Source organism: Aspergillus saccharolyticus (assembly GCF_003184585.1).
Source record: "Aspergillus saccharolyticus JOP 1030-1 unplaced genomic scaffold BP01scaffold_1, whole genome shotgun sequence".
NCBI lineage: Eukaryota > Fungi > Ascomycota > Eurotiomycetes > Eurotiales > Aspergillaceae > Aspergillus > Aspergillus saccharolyticus.
The window spans coordinates 360,059-385,829 of NW_020290611.1; the positions used below are offsets into that span (position 1 = coordinate 360,059).

Sequence of the window (25,771 nt, forward strand, 5' to 3'; positions counted from 1 at the left end):
ATAAGAATCATCACAATAGCGACACTATAGCTCAGATTATAAAAGAATATGAACCTCGACGTAATATTCAGCCTATCCGCGACAGGTCACATTAAAGCATATTAGATATATATATGGAAACATGTCAATCCCGACCATCAGAACTCAAACTGAACCGTGTCGGTGCGGATACCTCACAACCTCATCCTTCATACCCTCTTGTGCGGACTCGAGAAAGAGGCTAGAGCATTAAACGAGTCTGTCAGCGGCCACAGCGCATAATAGAATCCCACCGCACCCCCCACCAGCAGGGCATAATACGCGACTGTCCAACCCATGCCCAACTGCCCATTTCCCGTCTCACCCGAGCCCCATTTACCCTTGGCCAATGGTGGGCCGATGGGGACGCCGGCCTCGACCCGCCCCCACAACCGGGGCAGTCCACACCAGTTGCAGAAGGTGTGCACGAGGATGACCGCGGGGAGAGAACCGGTGCGAAGGTAGAGAAAAGTGGCATACCAGCCGAAGATGGTCGTATAGCCAAACTGGAAGATGGAGCGTAGTAGTGCTGCGATCACCGAGGTGTCCGGGTGCGTGAGGCGGAACTCGTAGAAGTGATGCACGTGCGCGATGCCAAAGTACAGAGGTGCCACGAAGACGATGCGCACGGGCGAGACTTTGGCAAGCAGATGCAGTGGAACTATCGCGGAGCGGAACATGATCTCCTCAGTGATTGGGCCCTGGTTTTCGCATAATCAGCCATTTTGTCTGCGAGTTGAAACAGTTTAGAGTACGTACCGCCACGTAGTTCCTCCACCCGATCCAGCTGCGCAAGGAAGCGGTGATCCGACTACCATGGACCCATTCACGCCATTCGCCCTCTGCGATGCCCCTTTCGAACAGCGGACCCGCGAAGAGAATGGCTGTCAGGATCAAACTGCGGAAGATGTCGGTGAAGCTGACGGGCCACCAGCCCAGGAGCTTGAGGGCCTCGGTCAGAGACCCGTCGTCTTTGCCGATGATCAGCCAGGCAACGATGAGAGTGCTCACGATGCATGACAGGGTCACGCTTCGGATTCTTGCCCGGATCACTGATGGCGCATCGCGACTTAGAGTCGGGGACGGCCGTGTGGTGGCATTCACGTAGAATGGTATCACGTATAGAAGAGTAAGTAGAACCTAATTGCATATCAGTCAATCTTGATCTATTGACTCGAACTGCGGCCCTCGCTGGCTATTTCACCGAGCAGCGGCAGATGCTAAATAGCTTACCGAGAAGAAAGCAGCTGTCGTCGTTGATATAGCTGGCTCATCTATTTGGAGTCTAAGTATTGAGACTGCAACAAGAAGCATTACTGTGAATACTGTGAGCTTACCGTAGTCTTTCGAGTATAGAATCCTGAGACGGTTGAGCAGCAGATTGATGGGCGCCATGATCACCCGGATTGAATGCCCGGATCGGAATGAAGAAAGTTTGATGCAGACGGAGAATCAAGTCAACCACACAGTCGCAAATACCACATAAGACTGCAATGCCGGGTATGTCGTGACTGCCGATTCTTCTTCTCCGAGTGAGTAGGCGAACAATAGCCCCGACTAGCGAGCAGGAAGACGAACAAAGGGAACGGAGGGAAACACGACGTCGGCTGTAAATGCCGAGTTTGACAGGCACCAAGGCATCAAGGCACAAGTGGGCTGCATTAGTCACGTGCATATGTGGCTCCATCCGCTGAGATCACATGATGTAAGTCGTCATCGATAGCAATTAAGCTCACGTGATCGCGCGCCGCGGCTGCCCTGCGAAGGTGGCGTCGCGGGGATATTCTCAAAGCATCACGCTTGCGCTTATCATAAGTCCGCAAAGCGAGAAGCTTGCTCAGAAGGCTTGGTGTTCCTCAGCTTGTACGGAGATCAAATGATTCTGCCCGTCCAGATGTTGACTCGTTGTGATTGATACTCGCTATAATCCGGGAACTGACCCGGCAGCATGGGTGTCCATGGCTTGTGGACTGTCGTGCAGCCCTGCGCAAGGCCCATCAAGTTGGAAACACTCAACAAGAAGCGTCTGGCAGTTGATGCATCGATCTGGATCTATCAGTTTTTGAAAGCTGTCCGTGACAAGGAGGGAAACGCCCTGCGCAATTCTCACATTGTTGGCTTCTTCCGCCGGATATGCAAGTTGCTCTACTTCGGGATCAAACCGGTCTTCGTCTTCGATGGCGGAGCTCCAATACTCAAGCGGCAAACTATCACAAATCGAAAGAAAAGACGTGAGGGCCGCCGAGAAGATGCGGTGCGAACCGCTGGGAAGCTGTTGGCCGTGCAGCTGCAGAGGTCAGCTGAGGAAGCCGCAGCAGCGAGCCGGAGGCGAGCTACTGACCGCGTGGAGGAGGTCCCGGATAATCCCGTGTATGTCGAAGATGCTTTCATGACCGAGAAAGAGAAAACCCAGACGCGCGCCTTCCGGAAGAAGGATGCCTACCATTTACCAGATATGCAAGTCTCCCTCGAGGAGATGGGGGCTCCTAACGATCCCCGCATCATGTCTCGTGAGGAGCTTGAAGAGTACGCGAGACAGTTTCACCAGGGTGAGGATATTAATTTGTATGACTTCTCAAAGATAGACTTCGATAGTCCCTTTTTCGTCAGCCTGCCGGCTACGGATCGGTACAACATCCTCAACGCAGCCAGACTCCGGAGTCGCTTGCGTATGGGTTACTCGAAGGAGCAGTTAGACACCATGTTTCCTGATCGTATGGCTTTTTCAAAGTTTCAGATCGAACGCGTCAAGGAAAGAAACGATCTTACGCAACGCTTAATGAACATTAATGGCATGAATGGTGAGGAGGCATTCTACAAGTCTGGACAAAGAATAGCCGGCGAAAGAGGAAAGGAGTATGTTTTAGTGAAGGATAATACTATCGAGGGTGGCTGGGTCCTCGGTGTGGTCGGAAATAAAGAAGGCCAGGAGGACAAACCAATCGATGTGGACCAGTATGGCCAGCACCAGGTGGTGGCTCCAAAGGAGGAGTTTTCTGATGACAGCGATGGCGGCTTTGAAGATGTTCCAATCGAAGGCCTCAATCGACTTCCTAAGCTCCCTTTCCTGCGACAAGGTGCATTCGACGAATCGCTTATGGACCAAATGCGTGGAGAGTTAGATCGCAGAAGACCTTCGGACATCATGGACGATGACTCTTTGTTCGTCCGAAGTGACCGACGCTCTAGCTTTGCAAATGATGGACAAATTGATGGAGACGATATGTTTCATGATCCAGAAGATAACGACGAGGAGCTTCAGCGTGCTATACAAATGTCCCTAGAAGCTCCAACCCACGTCAATGAAGACAAGGACATGCCAGAAATTCAATTGAATCGAAATGAAAATCCATTATCGCAGTACAGAGACGAACCGGTGGATCTAATGGACGAAAGTGAAGATGATTTTGACTTTGCTGCTGCTCTGGCTCAGTCCAAGAGGACCGAAAAGACTGGTACAACTACTCGTGTGGCCAACCCCTTTGCTGGCCCCCTACCTTTCGAATCGATGCAGCTTATGAAGCCAAGTCAAGTCAATGAGGCACCGAAGATTTACCAAGCCGAGAAAAGTCAAGCCAAGGGTGGTGAAGAAGCAACAAAAGCTAAGAAGGAAGCTTTACCTTTGCCGCCATGGTTCTCAGCGGCGGCTCATGATGACCATCAAGCCGGCTTCATTGCAGAAGAAGCTGATAATCGACTAGCCGAAGAATCTCGCGACGAGAAGCCAGACGCGGACGCACTTTTTGTACGTGAAAAGCCAACGGGATTCAAACACTCTACTGGCGAATCCACAGACAGAAAAGAAGTCATTTCTTTAGACTCTGAATCAGAGTGGGAAGAGATTTTGCCTGAATCTTCGAATGCTTCGACGACACACACATCGATGGCGGCTCCCAGCAGCAAAAGGTCTATACAATCACAGCCACCTGCTTCATCACCTGATCAAAACCTGAAAGCTGTCGAATCAAATAATGCCCCTGAAGCATCTCTAACAAATGATATCAAAACCGGCGAGAATGACGGCTTAAGCACCGCGCGGTCCGAATCCTCTCCTACTCCTGAGTTTGAGGATGTTGCCATACCGTATGCTGACATGGCTGACAATGCTGAGCCTGCAGCGGAAGACGTCTTTGAGGACGTCCTGATCACAAATGGCGACAGCATTGACAGCGCCAAGTCTCCCACAGAGAACGCACCAGTTTATGATCTTGTTGAGACAGGAGACGGCATTGAACAGGATGACTTTTCCGATCCTGAAGATGAGGATTTGATGCAGCAGCTTGCAGCCGAAGGCGAGGAACATGTTCGATTCGCCGCCGCATTGAACTCCGAGGTGAATGCCGGAAGTGCGTTCGACTACGAGCAAGAGCTGAAGCAGTTGCGCTTCCAACAGAAGAAGGATCGCAGAGATGCGGATGAGGTGTCACAAGTCATGATTACTGAGTGCCAGCAGTTGTTGGCGCTCTTTGGCCTTCCATACATCACCGCGCCCATGGAAGCCGAGGCTCAGTGTGCGGAGTTGGTTTCTTTAGGACTCGTTGACGGCATCATCACGGACGATAGCGATTGCTTTCTATTTGGGGGAACGCGGATATACAAAAACATGTTCAACCAAGGCAAATTCGTTGAATGCTATTTGTCTTCTGACTTGGAAAAGGAATATGCCCTTCACCGCACCAAACTGATTAGACTTGCTCATCTACTGGGGAGTGACTACACGGAAGGCATCCCAGGAATCGGCCCTGTGACAGCGTTGGAGATTCTGACAGAATTCGCCGACTTGGAAGAATTCAACGAATGGTGGACACGAGTGCAGACGGGGGCCAATTTGAGCGAAAACGAACACGCCGCCTTCTACAAGCGCTTCAAGAAGCAAGCCGCAAAGATCTTCCTGCCGCCATCTTTCCCTGATCATCGGGTTGATGTGGCATACCTTGAGCCTGAGGTGGACTCCGACCCTTCACCTTTCCAATGGGGCGTGCCTGACTTGCACGGCCTACGCAATTTCTTGATGTCAACGATTGGATGGAGCCAAGAGCGGACGGATGAGATTCTCGTGCCTGTGATCCGCGATATGAATCGTAGGGAGCAAGAAGGCACGCAATCGAACATCACTAATTTCTTTACCGGTCCCCAGGGTGCTGGCGCATTCGCGCCTCGAGTCCGTAGTGGTGGTCAGAGTCGGATGGAAAAGGCGTTCCGTCGCCTCCAACAACAGGCCGGGAATATCCAGGAGGAGCCAGAAGCGGTAGACGGAGAAGCAGCTCTTACTACTGATCTCCTGCCCGAGAATCAGCCGAATAATGGAGCAGCCACCAAACGTGGGGCGCGCAGAGCACGTCAGGAGCAGGACAAAGACAAGGTCTCGAACACTAAGAAGAGGAAAATCCGCGGTGGGGCCAAGCAGTCCGATTAGTGCTGTGTTAGTTGGCCTTATATTTAGCCATTGGAAGTTTTCAGCTAATTCAAACAATAAACTAATAAGCATAACGTTGCAGAACATACCAGTGACCAGCAAAACGGCGTCAAGTGTAGTCTTAAACGACAACTCCCGTTTGTCTCCCAGCAGTTCCTCCCGTCGCAATCCTCTGACAGATCGAGACAGCTACCACAGCCACTAGACCTCCTTCAAAGATCCATCGAGATCAGGCAAGCTCTCCAGGATCAGATCTCTCCACGAACTTTCGTCAATAATGTGCCTTCAAGCCTCGAGGATGGACCGCGGAATTGATCGGTGCTGGAGTGCGTCGATGCAGCCTTTCAGTCCTAGGATAACGCTTGATCGCCCGTTGGGGACAGCCTCTTTGCCCAGAACGCAAGCGGTAAGGTCCATACTCAAAACTGAGTTGGTGGAATTCGAGGACAAATGAGATCTGAACACGAGTCCCATGCTGGCTCCAGGAGCCCCTGTGGATAGGTTCAGATAGGTGCGATTGAAATTGTTCGTCTAAGAGGTCTTAAAAGAAAGGAAAAATGCTTAGAGCTGATCCACTAATTCTTCACTCAGGGACCATACTAATGGCCACGATGATGACTCGCATATGTAGAGAGAAGAAAGAGCTTGCAGGCCACCCTCCAAGAATAAGACGAGGGGCACAGCGAGTCAGGCCATCTTGCCTTCCTCAACAGGAGGACGGTTGCTCGCACTTGCCGCCATGAGTGACAGGAAGCTCACTACTAATTTGCAATTGTGTATATGGTAGGTAGTAGTAGTCAAATGCAATGTTTGCATCGTTTGCAGGGCCTTTTTCCTCCATAACTACCGTAGATCGACTTACAGAGTAGATCAACCCCCATTTCTCTCCTCAACCCTCGCTTGAATCTCTCAGGCTGATTCAAGGTATAAATCAGCTTGAATCAAGTTCCAGTAATCGTTCTAAATCTGCGGGCATATTGATCAAGAGACTGTTTATCGAATTGAGCTTACACCATCACCAATCGCGATGATGCGATCCCGGCCCAATACTCCAGTTGAATGGCCGTGGCCTGCGGGCGCACATCCGTGACCTCAGAAATGGTGCAAATGGCGTGCAGATTGACAAGAGGCACCGAGCTGCATCCACCTACCCCTCCATGCCTTAGTCCCTCGCCCCCGCCCACGAGACCATTATATCAATCGAGGGAGGGGAGGTCAATCAAAGTAAACCTCCAACATCACCCAATCCTGTTTAATATCTGCTTAAGCAACAACTCATGGCGACAATTCAATGTCCCCAGCCCGTCACCCATACGGAGCTACCGATTCTCAATGGCCACGACGGTGCTCTGCCACCGAAGACCGCTATCACCACTCACTCGGTCGAAACGACCACGCCCGACACTCAACGTCCTGCTTTTGAGATAGAAGAGCACCCAATTGACCAGGTTCGACCGATTAAAGTCGGTGTTATTGGTGCGGGTCTCGCTGGTGTAACAGCGGGGGTACTTTTGCCGGCGAAAGTGCCCGGTGTCGATTTGCGCATCTATGAGAAGAATGCCGATGTGGTGAGTCCTTTTATGTTCATTTTCCAGCTTGTTGCTGCAGAATAAAGCTTATTGAATCATTTTGTGGTAGGGCGGCACATGGTAGGCTTGTGACCATCACACAATCGGAACATTGTGGCTAACGAAGTAGGTTCGAGAATACGTACCCTGGAGTGCGATGCGACATTCCCGCACACGTATACCAGTCCGGCTTTTCACCAAACACACAATGGACGGAGGAATTTGCGCAAGGCGCGGAGATCAGATCATATTGGCAAGGGCTGGCGAGGAAGTATGACGTATACAACTATCTCCGCTTGCAGCAGAAGATCGAGCGCGCCGTCTGGCAGCCTGATAAGGGCAAATGGTTGGTGACGATTCAGGACCTGAAAGATCCACAGACCACAAGAGTATGCTTCATACGCGTCCTTCGTGGGGCAGATTCGGTGCTAATGCTTCCAGTAGCACTACGAAGAAGAGCTCGACGTGCTGATCAACGCCATCGGCCACTTCAACGCCTGGAAGCTACCTAACTATGATGGAATGGACTCATACCAAGGGACTCTTTTCCATTCATCTAACTGGAACCATGAGGTCGATCTACAGGGCAAGCGAATTGCTCTTATTGGAAATGGAGCCTCGGGTCTCCAGGTCCTTCCCTCCATACAACCCATTGCACGACATGTCGACCATTATGCGCGTAACCGCACCTGGGTCGCCGATTCCTTCGGCACGACGGGCGTTCGTCGCCTCGAGCCAAACCTCTTCTCCGAAGAGCAGCTGGAATCATTTAAGGACCCAGACACATACCTTAAATACCGGAAGAGCGTGGAAGAAGGGTACTTCTCTCGATTCGGCGCCGTATTCAAGAATACACCTGAGAACCAGGAGCTACGCGAGAAGTGGACCAATCTAATGCTCTCGCGCGTGGGCAAAGACTCGACCCTGGCGGACAAGATCATCCCTGACTTCCCACCCAACTGCCGCCGTCCCACTCCAGGACCAGGCTATCTTGAGGCCCTTGGCAAAGAAAATGTCAGCTACATCCAGGCCCCCATCCAGCGCTTCACGTCGACGGGAATTGTCACCACAGACGGCATTGAACGGCCTGTGGACATTGTAATCTGTGCCACCGGGGCGAATGTGGACCACGCACCTCCATTCTCCATCGTCGCAAATGATGTCGACCTGAAGAAAGCATGGAAGCACGACGGGCTCTACGGATTTCCCTACAACTACCTCGGTATGGCCACGCCGGGGTTCCCCAACCTGCTGTGGATCGGCGGCCCCCATTCTACCGGCCAAGGTGGCAGTGTACCCAACTGCCTGGAGAATCAGATCACGTATATCGCCAAGCTCTTGCGCAAGTTCCGCGCGCAGGGCATCAAATCCCTGGAACCGTCCAGAGCGGCAACGGATGACTTTGTCGAGTACTGCGACACATTCTATCCGCGGACGGTGTGGACGGGCAATGATGACTCGACTCCCGGGCAAAAGAATTGTCGCTCATGGTACAATGGCGGTCGGCCGGGGGGTAGAATCCATGGTTTGTTCCCTGGCAGCGCGTCGCATTTGAACTACCTGAGGCGGGATCCTCGGTGGGAGGACTGGGAGTATACCTATACCAACCCCAGTGGAAATCGGTTTGCGTACTTCGGGAATGGCTGGACCAAGCGGGAATTAGAGCAAGGTGCCGATCTAACGCCGCATTTGAGCCGGCCGGATACGATCGATTTGCGAACATATTTGGAGGGCTGGTGGGATGCTTAGGTGACGGGATTTCGATTTCAAATTCACCATGATGGTGAAAAGTCTTATTATCTTTTTGCCTAGAATGAACTACTTTCCAGAAGAATCATCATACTTTGGAGCAGAACTGAGAGATATTTTAGAATAATCTGCTACATCAACAGATACATACGTTATACATGTGCAACTACTTTAGGGGCACGGTACCTGATTCCATTCATCGGCGGTTGATGATGCGAGGTGGAATGATTCCACTCTCGCGCTCGGATCGAAAGGCCAACAACAGCAAAAAGGCAGATCCGGGTGGTATTCCCCGGAAGCGTGAGCCCAAGCTTGGTGTATGTGGTTGTCGTTCTGGTGGATTTCGACGACCCAGGGATCGGGTACGAGAGGACTCCCTGGAAATGGGCTGAGGTGTGGTGGAAATGTCCTATGCAGTCTCTGAGCCAGATTTGACGAAACCACATGTGGTGTGTCTTTTTGCAAACCAGAAATCTGTTGACCCAGATTCTATGTAGTCAAGCCAATCGAAAATGGCGTAGACAAAGATTGTGTAGAAAGGTTCAAGTTCACGGCTAATATGCGTGAGGCATGGCTTTGCCACAACCCCTATGCCGCAATTCAGCGCGTAACAACATTGATCTTATGCGACCGGCCATAGGCGACAGCTTCATACAAAACATGTTCGCAATGCGCTACATTCAAGTACTTGAGCCGTGGCAGATCATCGGAGGGAGACGCATCTGCGAACGATTTGACCAGACCACCGGTAACCTCGGTAGCTGAGACGTCTAACGCGTATATATGCGGGAGATGCCGAACTAGGGCTTTCACGCTCATGTCATTGACCCCCCGTAAGGCACAGACCCCTAGCTCGGTTAGCTCCACGGGGTGCTCGGTCAAGACCTGCTCGAGCTGCGCGAGATCGAGTTTCGGGCAACTGGCGACGACCAGCTTTCGTATCGGTGCCTCGGCTGTGACTAGGAATTTGTAGAGTGTGTCATATGTGACCCAGCTTAGGTCGCGGAGAATAAGGGTGTGCAGGTGTCGGAGGTGGGGAAATTGGTCGATGAGAAAGGGGAACTCTTCTCCAACCGGGCAGGTGCCCGCATGGATGCTGAGGTGCTCGAGTGTCCGTGGTAAAGCGAACTGTCCGAGGAAGACGCCTCTCAATTCTAGTTTCCGTAGCTTGGTAAACTGATTGGGGTCGAATGATAACGTGTATGGTGACCAGACCTTGGGGTACGAGTCAATTCGCACTTCCTCCAGGTTGGGCATCACGCAGGGTCGCGATTCCTGTCCAGGGTCAGCCAGGGTGATTGTTTGGAGGATGTGAGCAACAGAAGATACATACCGTTGCAGATGGAAGATACAGAGCGGCTACACGGCCTGGTGGTGGCACGGCTGCTTCTTCGGTAGAAAGCGTAATGCTCCGCAGCATTGGGAGATGTGAGGGCCATTGGACTTTAGTCTCAAGTGACGGCTGCGCATTATGGATTTCTATACGCTCAAGAGTGGGTAGGCTTGTCAAGAATTTGGTAATGTTCTCTTGTGATACTGGTGTCCCTTTTGCGATAATGAGGGTTCTTAATTGCTTGCAGCCCTTGAACTGGTCGAACAGCCCGTCATGGCGCTGGATGGCATCTCCAATTTCCAAATGCTCTAGCTTGGGGCATCTACTCAAGTATTCGAGTACTTTATCCTGGGAGGGACCGGCCACATTCGTTAAGGTGGCATGGGTAAGCATGACCCCCGAACGCTGGATGTATGTTCGGATGGCGCGCGATGACGCTTTGCGACGGGCTTCGCTAAGATCAAGACGCATCCACAGATCTCGCATCGACAAGAAGCGTTGCCATCCTTTAGAAACGCGAGTAGAAACCCTAGAGCGCTCACGGTCAGCACAAAGATCAAGTCTTGCTCAATTGTGCACTTACACAATTTCCCGAAAAGTGAGGTGCCGAAGGACCATCATAGCTATCTCGAGTGGCAGGACACTGAACGGGTCCAGGCGTTTGACTGAAGCTGCATCGCGCACTTTACAGTACAGTTGGAGGACAAGCTAAAACACCCCGTATACGTTATTCCTAGATGAAAATTGCCTCCATGGTAGAATACCGACTAACCTTGCGGCGAGGATTATCACTTGATAAGGTCTTCAGCCCGTAACCGTATGCTTTCAAGGCCTTGACACGGTCTCCAGTCAAGAGCAAAACTTGGCCATAGCGCAGGATACCCTGTGTATTCCATTCTTAGCACAATATCGCAGCCAAGTCAATGCGATACGCGGCGGAACATACTCGTCCGTCCTTGGTGTCCTTTCGAACCATGTTTCGAGAATCGGCCAGAGCTCGGTCATACTGGGCAAGCTTGATGTATGTAGCTGCTCGATTATCAAGTATGCTCATAACATCGGCCTTTTTACAGGAGAGAGCCTATAGAGGAATCTTGGTCAGCGCCTGCTCTTATCAGCCGCGACGGATCAGGATTACCTCGGTGAAAGCATCTAGAGCGCCTTGGTAATTACCCTGCTTGAAGAGCAATTGCCCTCGCTGCTGCAGAGAGTCTCCCTCGCCGCGAATGAGCGGTGCCATACTAATCATGCGTGTGGAACAACATTCAACAGCTGGATTGGGGCGAAAGTGAAGAAAACACGTCCAAGACGCGTGCGATAAGGAAGTTGGATTGGGCTGGGATAAGATTGAGGTGCCGATAAGAAGGGGCTGAGGTAAGCATAATGCGGTAAGTTAGTTACTAATGGTCGCTGTCGACGCCCCTAGCCAGTGGGCCAACATCGGACGGTGTTTACATTCTTCCTGTTTTGGGGGTTCCGTCCCGCGACCGAAAAATAACAGTCGGGCAAAAGAGGCAATCGATTCAGCTTCATTCAGAGCAGTTTGGCTGCATAGGCACTCGCGTGCCACTAAGCTTGCAGGCAAGCCATGGAGCCCCACAATCTGCAGGCTGCATCAACCTACATCAACAATGTGCTATTGGCCAGGGGTCTGTTGAAAAGCGGGCGCCCCATTGACTTCGCTAATCCCGAGGATGAGGATGGAGGGTCAGCAGCCACCATGGGCAGGATCATCAACTTGATCAATGATCTGGTCCTACGCCGAGACGTATGCGACCGACAGTATCATTGGGGAAGATAGTCGATCGGCTAACAGTTCAGTAGCGCGAAGCAGAGCACAGAGAGAGCCTCGCGACTACGATCAGGACTCTGCGAGCGGAGGAAGCTCAGAAGTCGGGGGAATTGGTGCGCCATAACGCTTAGCAGCCATAACACACAAAGGTTGTGCTGACGACTCCGACAGGACAAATTCAAGGCGAAAACATCCGAGCTCACCCGATCCCTGGCATTGGCTGAAGCACAAGAACGGTCCCTGAAGGCCAACATTTCAGGGGCTGAGGCGACCATCCGAGGATTGAAGGACCAGGTACAGCGCATGCGAACCACCATTCAGCAAGTCAGAGCCCAGTGTGCGAATGACATACGCAAGCGCGACACAGAAATGCAGAAGCTCAAGATGCACTTGGCTGAACGCCAGCGAGGAAGGAGGGATGGTTTGACGGTCACAACGATCAACATCAACCCAGCTACTGGTCTGCGTCCGCGACCAAGATCCATCGCGGGTGGGGAGGGTCTTAGTGATCCTGGTTATAGCTTGAAGCAAGAGACGAACGACTTCTTAACGGAACTCTGCCAGAACCTAAGCGACGAGAATGATACCTTAATCAACCTAGCACGAAACACCGTCGAAACTCTCAAGGACTTGCAGGGCTTATCTTGCGCAGAGGAGGAGGAAGGTTGTCCAAGCGGCACAATTAGCATGGGAGCTACAAGACTGTCCCATGGCTCCGTCACTAGTCTTCCGGCATCGTGCGACGAGTTATCCACTCAGATGGATCGTGTGCTTGATCACCTCAGAACCTTGCTCACTAACCCTTCTTTCGTACCGCTTGAGGAGGTCGAAGTGCGCGACGAAGAGATAAAGCGTCTCCGCGAAGGCTGGGAGAAGATGGAAAGCAGATGGAGTCAGGCGCTGACAATGATGGATGGTTGGCACAAGCGCATCGCTGACGGAGGACACTCGGTACAAGCAGAAGAGCTTCGTCGGGGAATGGATCTCAACTTCCGCTTAGATTTAGCTCAGAGACAAGAAGAAAATGATGGTGATCAAGATGCGAACATACAGTCGCCCGTCTACCAAGATCGACAGGGCGAGGAAGAAGAAAAGAAGGAGAAAATAGCGCAATTGGCGCCCCAGAGGACAAACCGCACCTTATCGGATCAGAAGATTAAGCCACCGACCGGTGAAATCAAAGTGAAGAAGAACAACAAAGCTTTGAAGGAGAAAAGCGACAATATCATGACAGCACGTTCTTCTCGGAAAGTCTCTTTCACAGCTGGGCTCAAGAAGTCTCCCGGAATCGCTTCACCCGTCGAAGATGAAACGTTACAGGTGAAAGCTCATCGCTCGGAGATGGTGACGCGGAGGACTACAAAGACAAAGAGCGAGTCTAAGGATGCTTCTCAACAGGTAACCTGGTCTATTGCTTGCGCTCAAGAGAGTCAATCTGACAGCTAAACAGGATCCTAATCCCTTGCGCATGAGTGTTCCCCAGAAGCTAGCCGCAGTCGAAGATGAGGCTCGAGCTGCCGAGCAAAAGCGTAAAGAGAACGAGAGCCGCAAACGAGGACGGAATCCGAAAGGGTCTAGCAAAGCGCAGCGTGACCGACGTAGAAGTACACTTACCAGTGATGAACTTGGAGAGCTGATGGGAATGCCTTCGAGATGAGCTTACGGCTTACTATATGTCCGATGATGAAACTGTTCGATACCCCTGTCTACTGTCTGAGTGTATATCATTCTTTTGTTTACTTTTTTGTGCAGTGCGCAAGCGCTGAGTCCTATACGAGGTCATGATTTCAGGTACTTTCTGAGCAGTATACTATTTGGTTGACTCAATGTCTAATCTGTAGAATCATTGGGAATTCTGGTAGAATTTCAGTAGTGAGATATTTAACACAAGCTTTGGCCAGACTGCTTCAGCTGGCACAGGGACAATATTTGGGCTGGTTGCGTCAGCCATGTCGTCAATGCTCAGTCGACTTCGGAAAAGACTTCCCACTCCCAAGGTCTTTGAATGGCGACCCCAGTTTTAGTTGCGTCATCATACTTCATCATGCTCCTTTATCTTTGCCCCATAGGCCATGATCATGTCCTAGACCGAGCCGCTCCAGTCGGTGTTGTGGTGAGCGGATCCCATGTGGAACCAAAAGGGGACTGCAAATTGATGTCCAGCTTCTTCGCTGCTAATACTGCTTTTGCTGCGTAGCCTTGGTGAAGGTGCAGTTTGACAAAGTCGCCGGAGTGGAAGGGGATGCCTTGATGCTTTTAGTCGTACTATTTCCTCATGACCATGTCCGTGACTTGCAATGCTTCTTGTGCAGATGTGCGTGACGCAAAGCTTTTAATCTCCCGCTGGGTGGGAGATCTCAGACTGATGCTGTTGGCAACTCAATCTCATACATGAGAGAGTCTGTGTGAGAGAGGCGATCCTGCGGTAGATCCGTTTTTGGTACCATTGAGATTGGCTTGTCGAGGAACTTGCCGTAATCATGAGCAGATAAATGGAGGCTTCAATCGCCGTCAACAAACGACGCACCTGCATACCCTACAGCCCCATCTCTCAGATCGGAGAGGATAGCAACAGCTAGAGTTTTGGCCCTTGAGTCGAAAGGAGGAAAAAGACTCGCCAAAGCAGCGTCGGCCGATTGTTGCATTGTACAATTCCACGTCTTCCCCCATCCTACGGCGGCAGGTTCACAATACCGAACGAAGGACCTTTGCTGGTACACTCTGTACTCACTTTCAGGATGGGGTGTGACTCGGTACCGGTTGTCTCTCTTTTCTCACGTATCCTCTTGGATCACTGGTAGCCGCTCTGGATTGTTGTCTTCCCCCCTAGCCAGTTCAAGCTGCGTGCCATCGACACCACTGGGTGAATCTTCGACATCAATATACAAAAATAAAGTTGCAGGCACCCTCCGGAAGATTAAAGAGGAGGGGTAGGATGAGGCCACCCTGCTTTCCGCAGAGCATATCATGGATCTCAAATGCAGGCACTACCAGCACTCAGTACCAAAATGGATCCTCAAACCTTCAGTTGTCGATCTGCTCGTGCTCTTGTTCAACCAGGCTGGGCTGGCTGTGATGATTAGGCAGTACCCCAATCAAACCATCCATGAACCAATGAGACCAGTTACCATAACAGAATTCATCACGCGCGGAGAGAAACGAATGCATCCATGATCGCCGCGTGAATTCCCAGTTCAGTCTCGGTGTTGACTTCGTGTCGGTAAGTTCCCTTTGCCAGCCGATCAGTATCTTTACCAACGTAGAGAGGCTGTTGCCCGGCATGTCACGGGTCTTTTTGACATTCTATAATTGCGTGCGTGCGCTGGAGCGATTTCTAACTCTTGGAAGACTTCATTCCAGGAGTCCGGACAACCCTGGGACCTGCAGTGGATCTCGGCCCATTGCAATAAACCGACCATGTCAGAGGCAGGGCACATTACAGAAATGGTAGCTCCAACAGTCGTTGATGGTTGCTTCTTAAGCATTGCACTCCGCTTAGAGATCCAATTTAAAGATAAGATGGATAGGTGTGACACTACACTCCTGCTCGCGAGAAGGTGGCAATTACTGGGTTTGGGTGAGAGGAAATTAGCTGAATGGGCGAAGAAGAGGACTCGAGGGTTGGGTTCTGGCCAGGACTGTGGGAAGGGGGGTATGGCTTCACTGGAAGAGCTGTGCTTCACTCGATGGGTGACTTCATGAATCTATTGAAGTCTCCATGGTCGGCTCATTGAATGTCTGGCGTCTCTTGCAATACTTGATTCATCCATCAAAGCACAGGGAATTGTATGGCTCATCAAGAGTTGGCATTCACAAATGAATTGATCACAGTAGACAACAGAACAGCTAGGTAGTATGGGTAGGGAATAGGGATATTCTCTTGAATCGTCCAAAATCGTTCCGCTAGGTGATTATATATGCATCGCATCAAGATCAATAACGCTCCAGCAACCACTTCCTCCGTGCTTCTTCCTCCATGGAATCCAGCTTCTTCTTCTCCGCGCGTTTGACGAGAATGTAGTTCGCAACCAGAGTCGACCCAAGAACTTCCTGCAGAGCAGAATCGGCCTCCAGCTCGTCGAGGCTCTGAGACAGCGACTTTGGTAGTTGGGTAGTGATGCCGTAAGACTTGCGCTCCTCCTCGCTCAAGGTTGCGGAGTCATCTATCTCAGTCAGCAACAGCGCAATGCAAAACAAAAGCATTTGTCGGCATGGCATTCACAATACTCACAGGGACAATCAGAAGCCGTCAAAGGTTCGTTGTTCTTCACTCCAAGATAGCCTGCGGCCAGGAATGCTGACATAGCAATATACATATTCGCTAATCCGTCCAATGTCTTGATTTCCCAATGCGCCGGCGAGATCTTGCGGATTGGCGATTCACGGTTCTGTGTACCCCAGCTGACCCACTCGCTCCCGGCCCACAAGCCAGAGCAGACCCGATCATAGCTAACGTCTCCGGCTAACGCAACGGCCATCAAGGCTGGGTAGTGCTGAAGAATACCGGCAAGAAAGCTGTCCTCCTTCGTGGACGGGGTGATGGAAAGATGTGCGTGGGATGCTGTGCCAGCAGCGTGAGTGTAAGGACGAGGATGTAGTGTCGCGCGAAGACCATGTTGCTCAGCAACCTGGGTCACCACCTGCCGTGCTTTGAGAAGGGTATCAACCGCTGCGAGGGGAGGTCCAGGTGGAAGGACAAACTCAAATTGGCCAGGGGCAGATTCAGAGTGGAATTGTTCGAGGTTAATGCCGATAGATGCAAGAGTCTCGGCGATCTCCTCAAGCAATGGCACCATACGTCTGGTTTCTCTGGTCATTTGAGACCAAGAGTGGTTTTTGACACACGGGACAAAGTCTTCCTGATCTGTATCGGGGTTGGTGATACATCTCAGAAACACGACTTCGATTTCAAACCCGCATAGGACTTGAATACCATGTTCGCTTTGCAGCTGATTAGTCACATTGCGAAGGAGGGTTCGAGGGCATCCTGGCAGAGGCCTGCCATCCTCCGTGAGCCACCAGCTCATAACGGTTGCACTCTTGGAGTCCAGCCCAACATTGCGGGAAAGAGTGGACAGGTCTGGTTGCATGTAGAACTGGCCGGTCGTTGAGCCTTCGGGGCAAACAGTGTCATTCTGGAGCATCTGCTGAGTGGCAAGGCAGACGCCGATACGACGTTCTTTGCGGACGATCTTGGCGAATTCTTGCACTGGGAAAATGCGTAGGCGTAATGTCGCGGTGTAGTCAAAGAACTGCAACCAGATATACTTGATGTCCGGATTGTTTTGCACAAAAGCCTTCCACTCGTCACTAGACGAACCCGCTAGTGGTCGAGAGCAAGGCTTTTGAGTCTCGTCGTAAGAGTTAGTCTCATTCAGGCTGTAGAGGCGATTCGAGTTGTGGAAAAGGATATCTGAGGCTGCTGTCTTGGCCTGTTCAATGGCAAAGTCACCTTGACGAACATAGTCCACAAGAACCTAGACTGGGTAAGCTCATGCCATCAGCAACTGAACAATTTACATGCGAACCTTCTCTAGGGCGTCACGGAACTGCTTGTTAGCAAGCCAGAACGTCTCCGGGTAGAAATGGCCGTCTGTGCTCCACAGGAGACGATTCGTAGGTACGACCTCCAAGCTTTCTCGAATTATAGACTCTTGAGCATCTCGGCTTACCATGGGAAATACTTCTCCTAGATCAAGGTAGACATTAGGGTACACGCAAGCAAGGTAACCTGCCTCGCGGGTGTATGGGTATGAAGAATGTAACAAAACAAAATCCACTTTAGGATATCGAGCAATCAGATCTTGAAGGTAGGCAGGATTTGAGAGGATCAGGTTGATATCGTTGTCGCCCAAACCTGTGTGAAGTTGCAGTGGCTTGTTAGGGCCCAGAGGGGTCGAGGTTCTGGCGGCCTGAAGCAAGTCCAGAGTCTGCCGCACTACCCAGTCATTCAAAGGCTTATCTTCAACACGGTAAGTTGGACCCGTTCGTTGCTGAATGGTCCGAGCAAATGATTGCAGTAGACGGCTGTCATCATCCTTGTCGTCGGCACATTGAACATGTAAGCCTGTGCGGTAGCAAATGACAGATTTGAACCCGACTACAACGGCATCCGCAACCGCTTTCTCAATCTCTTGATGAAAGCCTTCACGAAATCGATCGAACGTCTGCCTTAGGTTCGTCACGTCATCCAAGGCCTCTGAGTACCCCTCAGGGAGGATAGCAGCGAGAACCTGGGCGGCCACAACCTCAATGCGTACGATCCGCTTGGTCGGAGCTGTCGTGAAGCGATCATGCCAATCAAACGGCTCAATGTCTTCGTCTGTAAGCAGATCGTCTAGAAGAAGGCTGTGGGTACCTTCGAGGCAGCGGCGGATGAGCTCATCATAATCGCGTTTCACCCACTGATCGCGGGCCTCCTTGACACGATCCCAGTCATTGGAGGGAGAGTCATACAGAGTAGCTAGTTGATGGGCCGCACGTTGCAGGGGTAAGGTGTGAGGCGCATTTTCTAAAGCGATGCCTTGTGCTTCGGAGGTGATCTGCTCGAAAGCGTACTTCTCATAATTGCAGGCATTGGACTTATTGAGGAGGTTATGAGCATGGTTATCGATGAGAGGATAGGTTTGGACCAGCTGCCGGAGGGAGGCGAGCGGATCCATTGGTGCGTGGGATATGGTTGGCCCGTCCGGCCGATCAATCACTTAAGTGCGCGGCACTCGGCAGTAGCCGGAGGGATTCAAACAGGGGAGGCGGAACAGTTCTTGGTAGGAGGAGGCTAGTAACAAGGATTCAAATTATGTGGAATAAGTGTTTTCTTTGCAGACTTTTGATGAGAGAGTCGAAGACAGCGTAGAAGATCAAGTAGGAGGAAAGTGGATGCTAAAGTAGAAAGTAGACCAGAGGAGGACGGACGGACAGTGAGGGACAAGGGATGGGGGGGAGGGGAGAGACAAGGCGATGTTTACCCTTTTAGGCAGGTCGCCAGCAGCCGCCGACCCAGCGCTGACAGTATGGAAATCATAATAAATCACTGAGATTATGATAATAGTACCTCACAGTCACTCAAAAGAGACATCGGCACGAAGTCCGTCCCATTTTACTGTCGTCTACAGCTTCAGATGAATCGCAAAAGGTAATCTCCGCGTGTAATGACAATCAAACGTATACCTCGGTTCTGGCACAACGGGGAAATCTTCACGACCTCTGCTCGTCAACCATACGCAATCCGGTATCTTCCACGACCACCAGCGGAGCTGTAGCTCCACCAGTCGATCTACTCTTCTATTGTATATAGTTCTCAATAACGGCTTCAATCTTCACCCACCCAGGATGTTGGTCTGGTGCCAACTTTTCTGCCACCAGTTTTAAGAATTACTCCCGTCTAACTAACGCAACCGAGTCATCTTTAGCCGCTCCGTACGAACCCGGTGTATAGGCGATGCCATCTAAGACGCCATTCTCTGCCTTTAGCGTCGCACTCTAACCTCTAAGCGAACAGGCCTGGGTTCTTTGTGTAGATTGAACTCCAACTGCACCCGGTCTCATTCATCTTCGAAACAAACGAGTCATCGTCTCGAGTACACACGCAGACGCCAGAGAAGGTCCAGCAACAAGGCGCAATGGACGGTGTTGTCTGAAAAGGACTGTCGTGGCATACTTAGCCAGACATAAGTCTAATCTCACTTCTTAGTCCAAAGTGAAAACTATGGGGCTCGAATCGATGTCTCGGAGGATGCCAAACGCTGGTGGAAGAGCGTCAGGCTTCAGCACTTCTGTGTGGGTCTGTCAGACCTGAGCTGTACTTGTCGCACTTTGTGTAACTGTGACAGAGTCACGATCTCGTGAAGCACTCTATGCAACAGATGAGGAAAGGAGTACTTCACAGTTTGTCAAATACATCGGAGTACTAATCTAGAGGTCGTCCACCGGGTTGTGGGAAGAAAAAGTCCATGCTTCCACGCCATCGGCTCAGACGGCAGCACGGCCCGAGGCTCGGCATGCCGAAGGAATCAGCTCTCGTTCTTCGTAACTCGCTCCAGAGGTGACTAGCCGCGGCCGACCTCCACCGAGCTCCGAAGCCATTCTCAAGCTTCTGGTTCATCAATGTATAGATCGACATTACGGAGAGTATCCATGACCAATACGGATCACCTTACAGAGAATCAATGACTAGGTCATGTGTCCATCTGCAGATCCGTTATCTACGCAAACAGAGCAAACACAACGGCGCAGTACGGTTATCAGCGGTGGCCATGTGACGTCGAGGCCGAGGCCAACCGCCTTCTCCGCATTCTCCAGGAATTCGAGGGACGCTGGGTAGATCGCCAGCTCCCTGGCTTGAACACGCCGCGTAATCTCTCCTTTTTTATCAAAGCATTATCTTTTCACTGTTTTGCACTGCATAGGGATATACATAATGATCTTATTAGCCGATTCTCGTACCTTGTATCGCTCTTTATTGTCTTCAGCAAAGATACCTCGTCGATGGGGTAGTTCCATATCGCAGCGTCCGGGCTCTGATAGGTATGAACCCACAAGACAAGACAGAAAACCAGCAAAAGGCATGAGCATCAATCACTAACACACAACCAGAGTTCGGTTTCCCGGCGCCGTCAATAGCAAATTCACCACCGACATGGAATTCATCAATCCGACCGAAGTGTCTCATATCCCCACTTATCGAGTCATGGACTCCGATGGAGTGCTGGTTGACAAGACACGCAAACCCCTCGACATACCCAAGGAGCAAATACTGGAGTGGTACAAGAATATGTTAACGGGTGTGTGTGGAGACTTGTCCTCTAAAAGTCGCTACATGGTATCTGACCGAGGCCAGTGAGCGTCATGGACGTCATCATGTTCGAGGCTCAAAGACAAGGCCGGTTGAGTTTCTACATGGTGAGAAGCCCACTATCAGTTTGCTACGCAGAGTTTCTGACGCCTAGTCAAGGTTTCCGCCGGAGAAGAGGGCATAAGCGTGGGTTCTGCCGCTGCATTGACTCCTGACGACGTCGTTTTTGCGCAATACCGTGAGACGGGAGTATTCCAGCAGCGTGGATTCACCTTGAAGAACTTCATGAGCCAGCTCTTTGCCAACCAACATGACAATAGCCGAGGCCGTAACATGCCGGTTCATTATGGTCAGAATTATCCGCGAATTGTGAGTAGGCGAGATGGGAGTGGAGTGGAGTGAAGTCTGAATGCTGACCGTCACAGCACACAATTTCCTCACCTCTTGCCACCCAGATACCGCAAGCCTCAGGCGCGGCGTATGCTCTGAAGTTGCAAACACTACAAAACCCTGATATTCCACCCCGGGTTGTCGCCTGCTATTTTGGCGAAGGTGCTGCCAGTGAAGGCGATTTCCATGCGGGTCTCAACATCGCCGCAACCAGATCCTGTCCCGTTGTTTTCATTTGTCGCAACAATGGGTACGCTATCTCGACTCCAACTCTGGAGCAGTATCGCGGTGACGGCATTGCAAGTCGTGGCATCGGTTATGGGATTGACACGATCCGTGTTGACGGAAATGACATATTCGCGGTCTATGAAGCAATGCGCGAGGCACGGCGGATTGCACTAAGCGACGGGGGCAAGCCAGTTCTTATCGAGGCGATGAGCTACCGCGTCTCCCATCACAGCACCAGTGACGACAGCTTTGCTTATCGCGCCCGCGTTGAAGTTGAAGACTGGAAACGCCGCGATAATCCCATCATCCGTCTGCGCAAGTGGTTGGAGAATGAAGGGCACTGGAACGAAGATATTGAGCGAGACACGCGCGATCAGCTCCGCAAGGACGTTCTCAAGGAGTTCGGCGAGGCGGAGCGTGAGTTGAAACCACCACTCCGGTCCGCATTTGAGGGGGTGTATGAGGAGGTCACCGAGGAAGTACAAGAGCAGATGCAAGATCTCAAGCGGATAATAGAGACCTATCCCGAGGAGTACGACATCCGTCAGTTCAAGGATGGGATCAACGGACTGTGATGTGGGTTTCGATTGAAGATTTATGAGATACTTGATAATACATCTAGACGAACAAACAAACAACTCGAAGGCCCAGCCTTTTGTAAGATCCTGCAAACCAGTGAAGGAAGATGGCTCGGGACACGAATCCCTCGTATTCGAGAATAGTAGCCTCATGATCGCCATTCGGTACACAGGCAGACGTACTAGTCAATTAGTTTCCCTTCTCGTTAGGCTGTTACAGTACGGAGTACTCCGTACATCGTTCCTGCTGCACGCTGTATAGCCGGGATAGAGCCGATGCAATTGCCGCTTTTTGGGCTTTCTGCAGGCGAGAACAAGGGGGTGACATGATATCAGTTGAATAGTTATCTGCACCTGACTGCAATTCTCTATTTTGCTCCCACGAGGGAGATCATGGCACGCTTCGATCTCGGCGCTGAGGTGTGACCTCCATCCACCTCACCGCCTGTTGATAACACTCCGTCATCGGCGCGTTGCAGGTCGCCTGCGGACGATCGAGTCAACCTGACCTCATTGAAGTATAATGAAAAATGCCATCACCATCTTCAACTTCCCCCTGGATGCGAGCAGAGTCAATCACGAACACAGACAGGATATTGATAATGATGTGGTGGCGATTGAACCTAAACGACCAGCAGACTGACGGGCAGAAAGCAATCCGGTCTCGAGGCGGTCAAATTCTGCACTCATGGTTTTTCTCCCGCCTTCCAACCAAACCATTCAACCACCACCAAGTCAAATCCCATCCCACAAGCCTAGATTCTTTTTGGAGGAACAACCGGCAATGTATATCCACTCAGAGAGAGCCACGCAGGACAATCCTCCGGGACGACAGGGGGAAAGAGGAGGGTCAATGCTCAAATCGTCGCGCGGGAGGGGCCCCTGGGAGAATTTCGATCGAGTAACGGAAATGTCAAATCCAGGTACCCCCTCCGAGTTTTGATCGAGTAATGGGCATTCTCAGGAAAAGTCTTGGTGTGGAAGGAAGGGAAAATTTGCTTTGCCCCAGGGAATCCCCGATGGCGGATGCCGGAGGCGCCCGATGTTTCTGACCCATGGGTGAAGCACACACACTCACTCACTCACTCGGACATTTTACGGTCCCCCACGGATGTTATGCCGCGTTAACGAGAGCAACAATGAAAAGTCTGGCTGGGCTGTCAAAGAGTTGAAGTAGGAGCGTGAGAGAGAGAGAGAGAACCTCCCGTCCACGACGCGGCACAAACAACCATTTAAAGTCACGAGGACAACTGATAAGGAGGCTCATGCTCACTTGAGCATTGCTGGGATAAAGTGCAGAATAGTTAACTTACTTAGTTACACTGTAGTAGGCTTATTCATCCCTCCCCCCATTCGATCGTCAGGAGCTTAACCGTTAAACGAGAGGCAAAGAAAGAAAAAGACCCGGTGGGTCTGTCAATGCTGTGGGCCCCGATTTCTGTTACTCGATCAATATTATGGGCGATTGGCCTACTAGATAATCGGGCGAGGCAAAGCAGACAATGGCGGCTATCATCGTCGGATACTTAAACAACCCCTTATCAGAGGAGGGCCTGACCTCATCGTGTCTTCGCCCTCCCTTTGCCTTATCAGACAGAAAGAGAAATCGATCAATCCCCTTGCCTACCGCCATTTCCGCCCTTATCGGCCCTATCAGCCCTTCTTTCTCCTTATCTTTGTCCATTCGTTCAGTAGGATACGCAGTCTGACTGCCTGTCTGCCTCGACCTTTTTGTCTGCTGTGTCTCTTTCACTTCTGTCGCTCCCTGCCCTCTCTCCATTATTCAGTACTCGCAGTCCATAGCCACAATGGAACCCGTTCAAATACCGTCAATCACAGTGATTGTGTCCTCACGGGCCGTTATTTCGGGGCGTTTGACTGCTGCCACCATCGTAATCTCCCGCACCAGTGGGAAGATCACGGCAGTTTTCGACTCCGTGATCCCTGCATCCGACTTTCCTCCGGAGACCCCGTACACGGACTATTCTCCCCATGTGCTAATGCCTGGGCTGGTCGACGCCCATGTCCATCTGAACGAGCCTGGTCGTACCGAGTGGGAAGGCTTTTATACCGGCACGCAGGCCGCTGCGTTCGGCGGAGTCACCACGGTGATTGACATGCCCTTGAACGCCATCCCGCCCACCACCACAGTAGCCAATTTCAAAGAGAAGCTCCGCGCAGCCCACGGAAAGTGCTGGGTGGACGTTGGCTTCTATGGTGGCATCATCCCTGGCAATGCCGGCGAATTGAAAGCTCTGGTGAATGAGGGTGTTCGTGGCTTCAAAGGATTCCTTATCGATAGCGGGGTATGCGTCTCTGATCCCTGATTGATAAGTCTTATTTTATTCCCATACTAACCTGAACAGGTTGACGAGTTCCCCGCCGTCTCTGCCGATGATATCCGCCAGGCAATGGCTGAGCTGGCCGATGAGCCCACGACCCTGATGTTCCATGCAGAAATGGCCGGGGAGACGGAGCCCACGCCAGAAGGCCCTGTGGAAGCGTACTCCACCTTCCTCGCATCTCGCCCCTCGTCCTATGAGACACGCGCTGTCGAAGAGATCCTCTCCCTGTCCCACCTGGCCCCCAAGCTTCCTCTGCACATTGTCCATCTGTCTGCAATGGAAGCCATCCCGCTCCTGCGCAAGGCTCGCGCCGAGGGTGTTCCCATCACCGCCGAAACATGCTTCCACTACCTATCCCTGGCCGCCGAAGAAATCCGGGACGGTGACACGCGCCACAAATGCTGTCCGCCTATCCGCTCGCAGTCTAACCAGGACCGTCTCTGGGAAGAGGTTGAGCGCCACGCCGACGACGGCGTTATCAAGACCATCGTGTCGGATCACTCGCCCTGCACGCCCGACCTGAAACTTCTCCCGTCGAATGTCCCTGGCAGCTGCGCCACTTCCACTTCCTCCTCCACCTGCACCTCCGCCTCCACCTCCACCCCCACATCCTCAGACAGTGACAACCTCGCCGTCGCCAACGAAGGCAGCTTCTTTTCCGCCTGGGGCGGCATCTCCTCCGTCGGCCTAGGCCTCCCCATCCTCTGGACCGAGCTCAGCCGCCGCAAGGGCCTGGCCACCAGCACCGCCGACGAGACCACCACCCAACAAGCCCTCCAGGACATCGTGCGGCTCTGCTGCACCAACACCGCTCGCCAGGTGGGGCTCCAGGACCTCAAGGGCGACTTGAGCCCCGGCCACGACGCCGATATCTGTGTCTTCGATGACACGGCAGAGTGGGTCGTCGAGCCCAGCACCATGCTCTTCCGCAACAAGTGCTCGCCCTACCAGGGCCGCACCCTCCGCGGCATGGTCCGTGAGACCTGGCTGCGCGGTGAGAAGATCTTCAACCGCGACGCTGGGTTCGCGAGCAAGACCCCTTCCGGAGGTCTGCTCCTCGAGAAGCGTATCTGAACTCCCCATCCATCCCTAGTTTTGTAGCCCCAATTGGGGTGCAGGGCACGCTTCGGAGCACCAGGGAGGCAACCTTGTCTACCTAAAATAGTTGTGCTGGTCATAACGCTCTTGCTTGTTGCTCCATGCGCTCCCCCGACGCGACGACTTCAGTCACGATACCCGCTCATCACTATACCTTTCATATCATGACCCCGACATTTGGATCAGCGAGTAAAGCATAGTTCATCCGCATTTGTTTGACTTCGAATAGCATATAAGAGAGTACTTTAGCCATGTTAGAACCCAATGGAATGGAATACACAGACATATACCCTCTTCACTCACCGATTTGATCGAAAAAGACCGTCCCTAAAGAAGGTGTTCTGCGTAGAAATAGAGTGCGACATACCGTCAGCATTGAAGAAACAGTCCCAAGTAAGTCAGAGGGTAAACTTGGAGTTGTTGCAGGTTTTCCCCCCTCCCTTCCTGGTTCTTGTTTGTCAG

At 51.8% G+C, this 25,771-nt stretch overlaps 9 protein-coding genes across 9 annotated transcripts; 5 read left to right on the forward strand and 4 right to left on the reverse strand.

The window, feature by feature from the left end:
• Window positions 1–32: 32 nt before the first annotated feature.
• On the reverse strand, window positions 33–1,790 carry BP01DRAFT_352230 (CAAX prenyl protease RCE1). Its single transcript, XM_025573901.1, has 4 exons — window positions 1,356–1,790; window positions 1,252–1,292; window positions 778–1,158; window positions 33–719 (listed from the first exon to the last, which is right to left on the reverse strand). Exons 1-4 carry the CDS (start codon window positions 1,411–1,413, stop codon window positions 189–191), a joined length of 1,011 nt encoding a protein of 336 aa, XP_025435650.1. The 5' UTR covers window positions 1,414–1,790; the 3' UTR covers window positions 33–188.
• Window positions 1,791–1,813: 23 nt separating this feature from the next.
• BP01DRAFT_3118 (ssDNA endodeoxyribonuclease RAD2) lies at window positions 1,814–5,608 on the forward strand. Its single transcript, XM_025572465.1, has 2 exons — window positions 1,814–5,440; window positions 5,517–5,608. Exon 1 carries the CDS (start codon window positions 1,967–1,969, stop codon window positions 5,432–5,434), a length of 3,468 nt encoding a protein of 1,155 aa, XP_025435651.1. The 5' UTR covers window positions 1,814–1,966; the 3' UTR covers window positions 5,435–5,440; window positions 5,517–5,608.
• On the reverse strand, window positions 5,395–6,196 carry BP01DRAFT_352232 (uncharacterized protein). The gene is made up of 3 exons (XM_025573902.1): window positions 6,026–6,196; window positions 5,517–5,959; window positions 5,395–5,440 (listed from the first exon to the last, which is right to left on the reverse strand). Exon 2 carries the CDS (start codon window positions 5,906–5,908, stop codon window positions 5,720–5,722), a length of 189 nt encoding a protein of 62 aa, XP_025435652.1. The 5' UTR covers window positions 5,909–5,959; window positions 6,026–6,196; the 3' UTR covers window positions 5,395–5,440; window positions 5,517–5,719.
• Window positions 6,197–6,685: 489 nt separating this feature from the next.
• On the forward strand, window positions 6,686–8,758 carry BP01DRAFT_387828 (flavin-containing monooxygenase). The gene is made up of 4 exons (XM_025577776.1): window positions 6,686–7,002; window positions 7,073–7,083; window positions 7,133–7,391; window positions 7,447–8,758. Exons 1-4 carry the CDS (start codon window positions 6,712–6,714, stop codon window positions 8,749–8,751), a joined length of 1,866 nt encoding a protein of 621 aa, XP_025435653.1. The 5' UTR covers window positions 6,686–6,711; the 3' UTR covers window positions 8,752–8,758.
• Window positions 8,759–8,902: 144 nt separating this feature from the next.
• BP01DRAFT_330983 (Leucine Rich Repeat domain protein) lies at window positions 8,903–11,392 on the reverse strand. Its single transcript, XM_025573030.1, has 6 exons — window positions 11,223–11,392; window positions 11,031–11,165; window positions 10,857–10,967; window positions 10,668–10,792; window positions 10,085–10,613; window positions 8,903–10,026 (listed from the first exon to the last, which is right to left on the reverse strand). The coding sequence occupies exons 1-6, from the start codon at window positions 11,331–11,333 to the stop codon at window positions 9,352–9,354; spliced, it is 1,686 nt and encodes a 561-aa protein (XP_025435654.1). The 5' UTR covers window positions 11,334–11,392; the 3' UTR covers window positions 8,903–9,351.
• Window positions 11,393–11,561: 169 nt separating this feature from the next.
• Window positions 11,562–13,533, forward strand: BP01DRAFT_309552 (uncharacterized protein; the record flags this gene model as incomplete). Its single annotated transcript, XM_025572384.1, has 4 exons — window positions 11,562–11,852; window positions 11,909–11,989; window positions 12,048–13,274; window positions 13,303–13,533. Exons 1-4 carry the CDS (start codon window positions 11,673–11,675, stop codon window positions 13,531–13,533), a joined length of 1,719 nt encoding a protein of 572 aa, XP_025435655.1. The 5' UTR covers window positions 11,562–11,672.
• Window positions 13,534–15,711: 2,178 nt separating this feature from the next.
• On the reverse strand, window positions 15,712–18,786 carry fluG (extracellular developmental signal biosynthesis protein FluG). The gene is made up of 3 exons (XM_025578957.1): window positions 17,405–18,786; window positions 16,108–17,353; window positions 15,712–16,039 (listed from the first exon to the last, which is right to left on the reverse strand). Exons 1-3 carry the CDS (start codon window positions 18,536–18,538, stop codon window positions 15,810–15,812), a joined length of 2,610 nt encoding a protein of 869 aa, XP_025435656.1. The 5' UTR covers window positions 18,539–18,786; the 3' UTR covers window positions 15,712–15,809.
• Window positions 18,787–19,938: 1,152 nt separating this feature from the next.
• BP01DRAFT_309558 (thiamine pyrophosphate-dependent dehydrogenase E1 component subunit alpha) lies at window positions 19,939–22,024 on the forward strand. Its single transcript, XM_025572385.1, has 5 exons — window positions 19,939–20,402; window positions 20,472–20,659; window positions 20,716–20,777; window positions 20,830–21,039; window positions 21,096–22,024. Exons 1-5 carry the CDS (start codon window positions 20,296–20,298, stop codon window positions 21,861–21,863), a joined length of 1,335 nt encoding a protein of 444 aa, XP_025435657.1. The 5' UTR covers window positions 19,939–20,295; the 3' UTR covers window positions 21,864–22,024.
• A 2,214-nt stretch (window positions 22,025–24,238) lies between these two features.
• Window positions 24,239–25,553, forward strand: BP01DRAFT_352237 (allantoinase alX). The gene has a single exon (XM_025573903.1). It carries the CDS (start codon window positions 24,278–24,280, stop codon window positions 25,283–25,285), a length of 1,008 nt encoding a protein of 335 aa, XP_025435658.1. The 5' UTR covers window positions 24,239–24,277; the 3' UTR covers window positions 25,286–25,553.
• The last annotated feature ends 218 nt before the right edge of the window (window positions 25,554–25,771 follow it).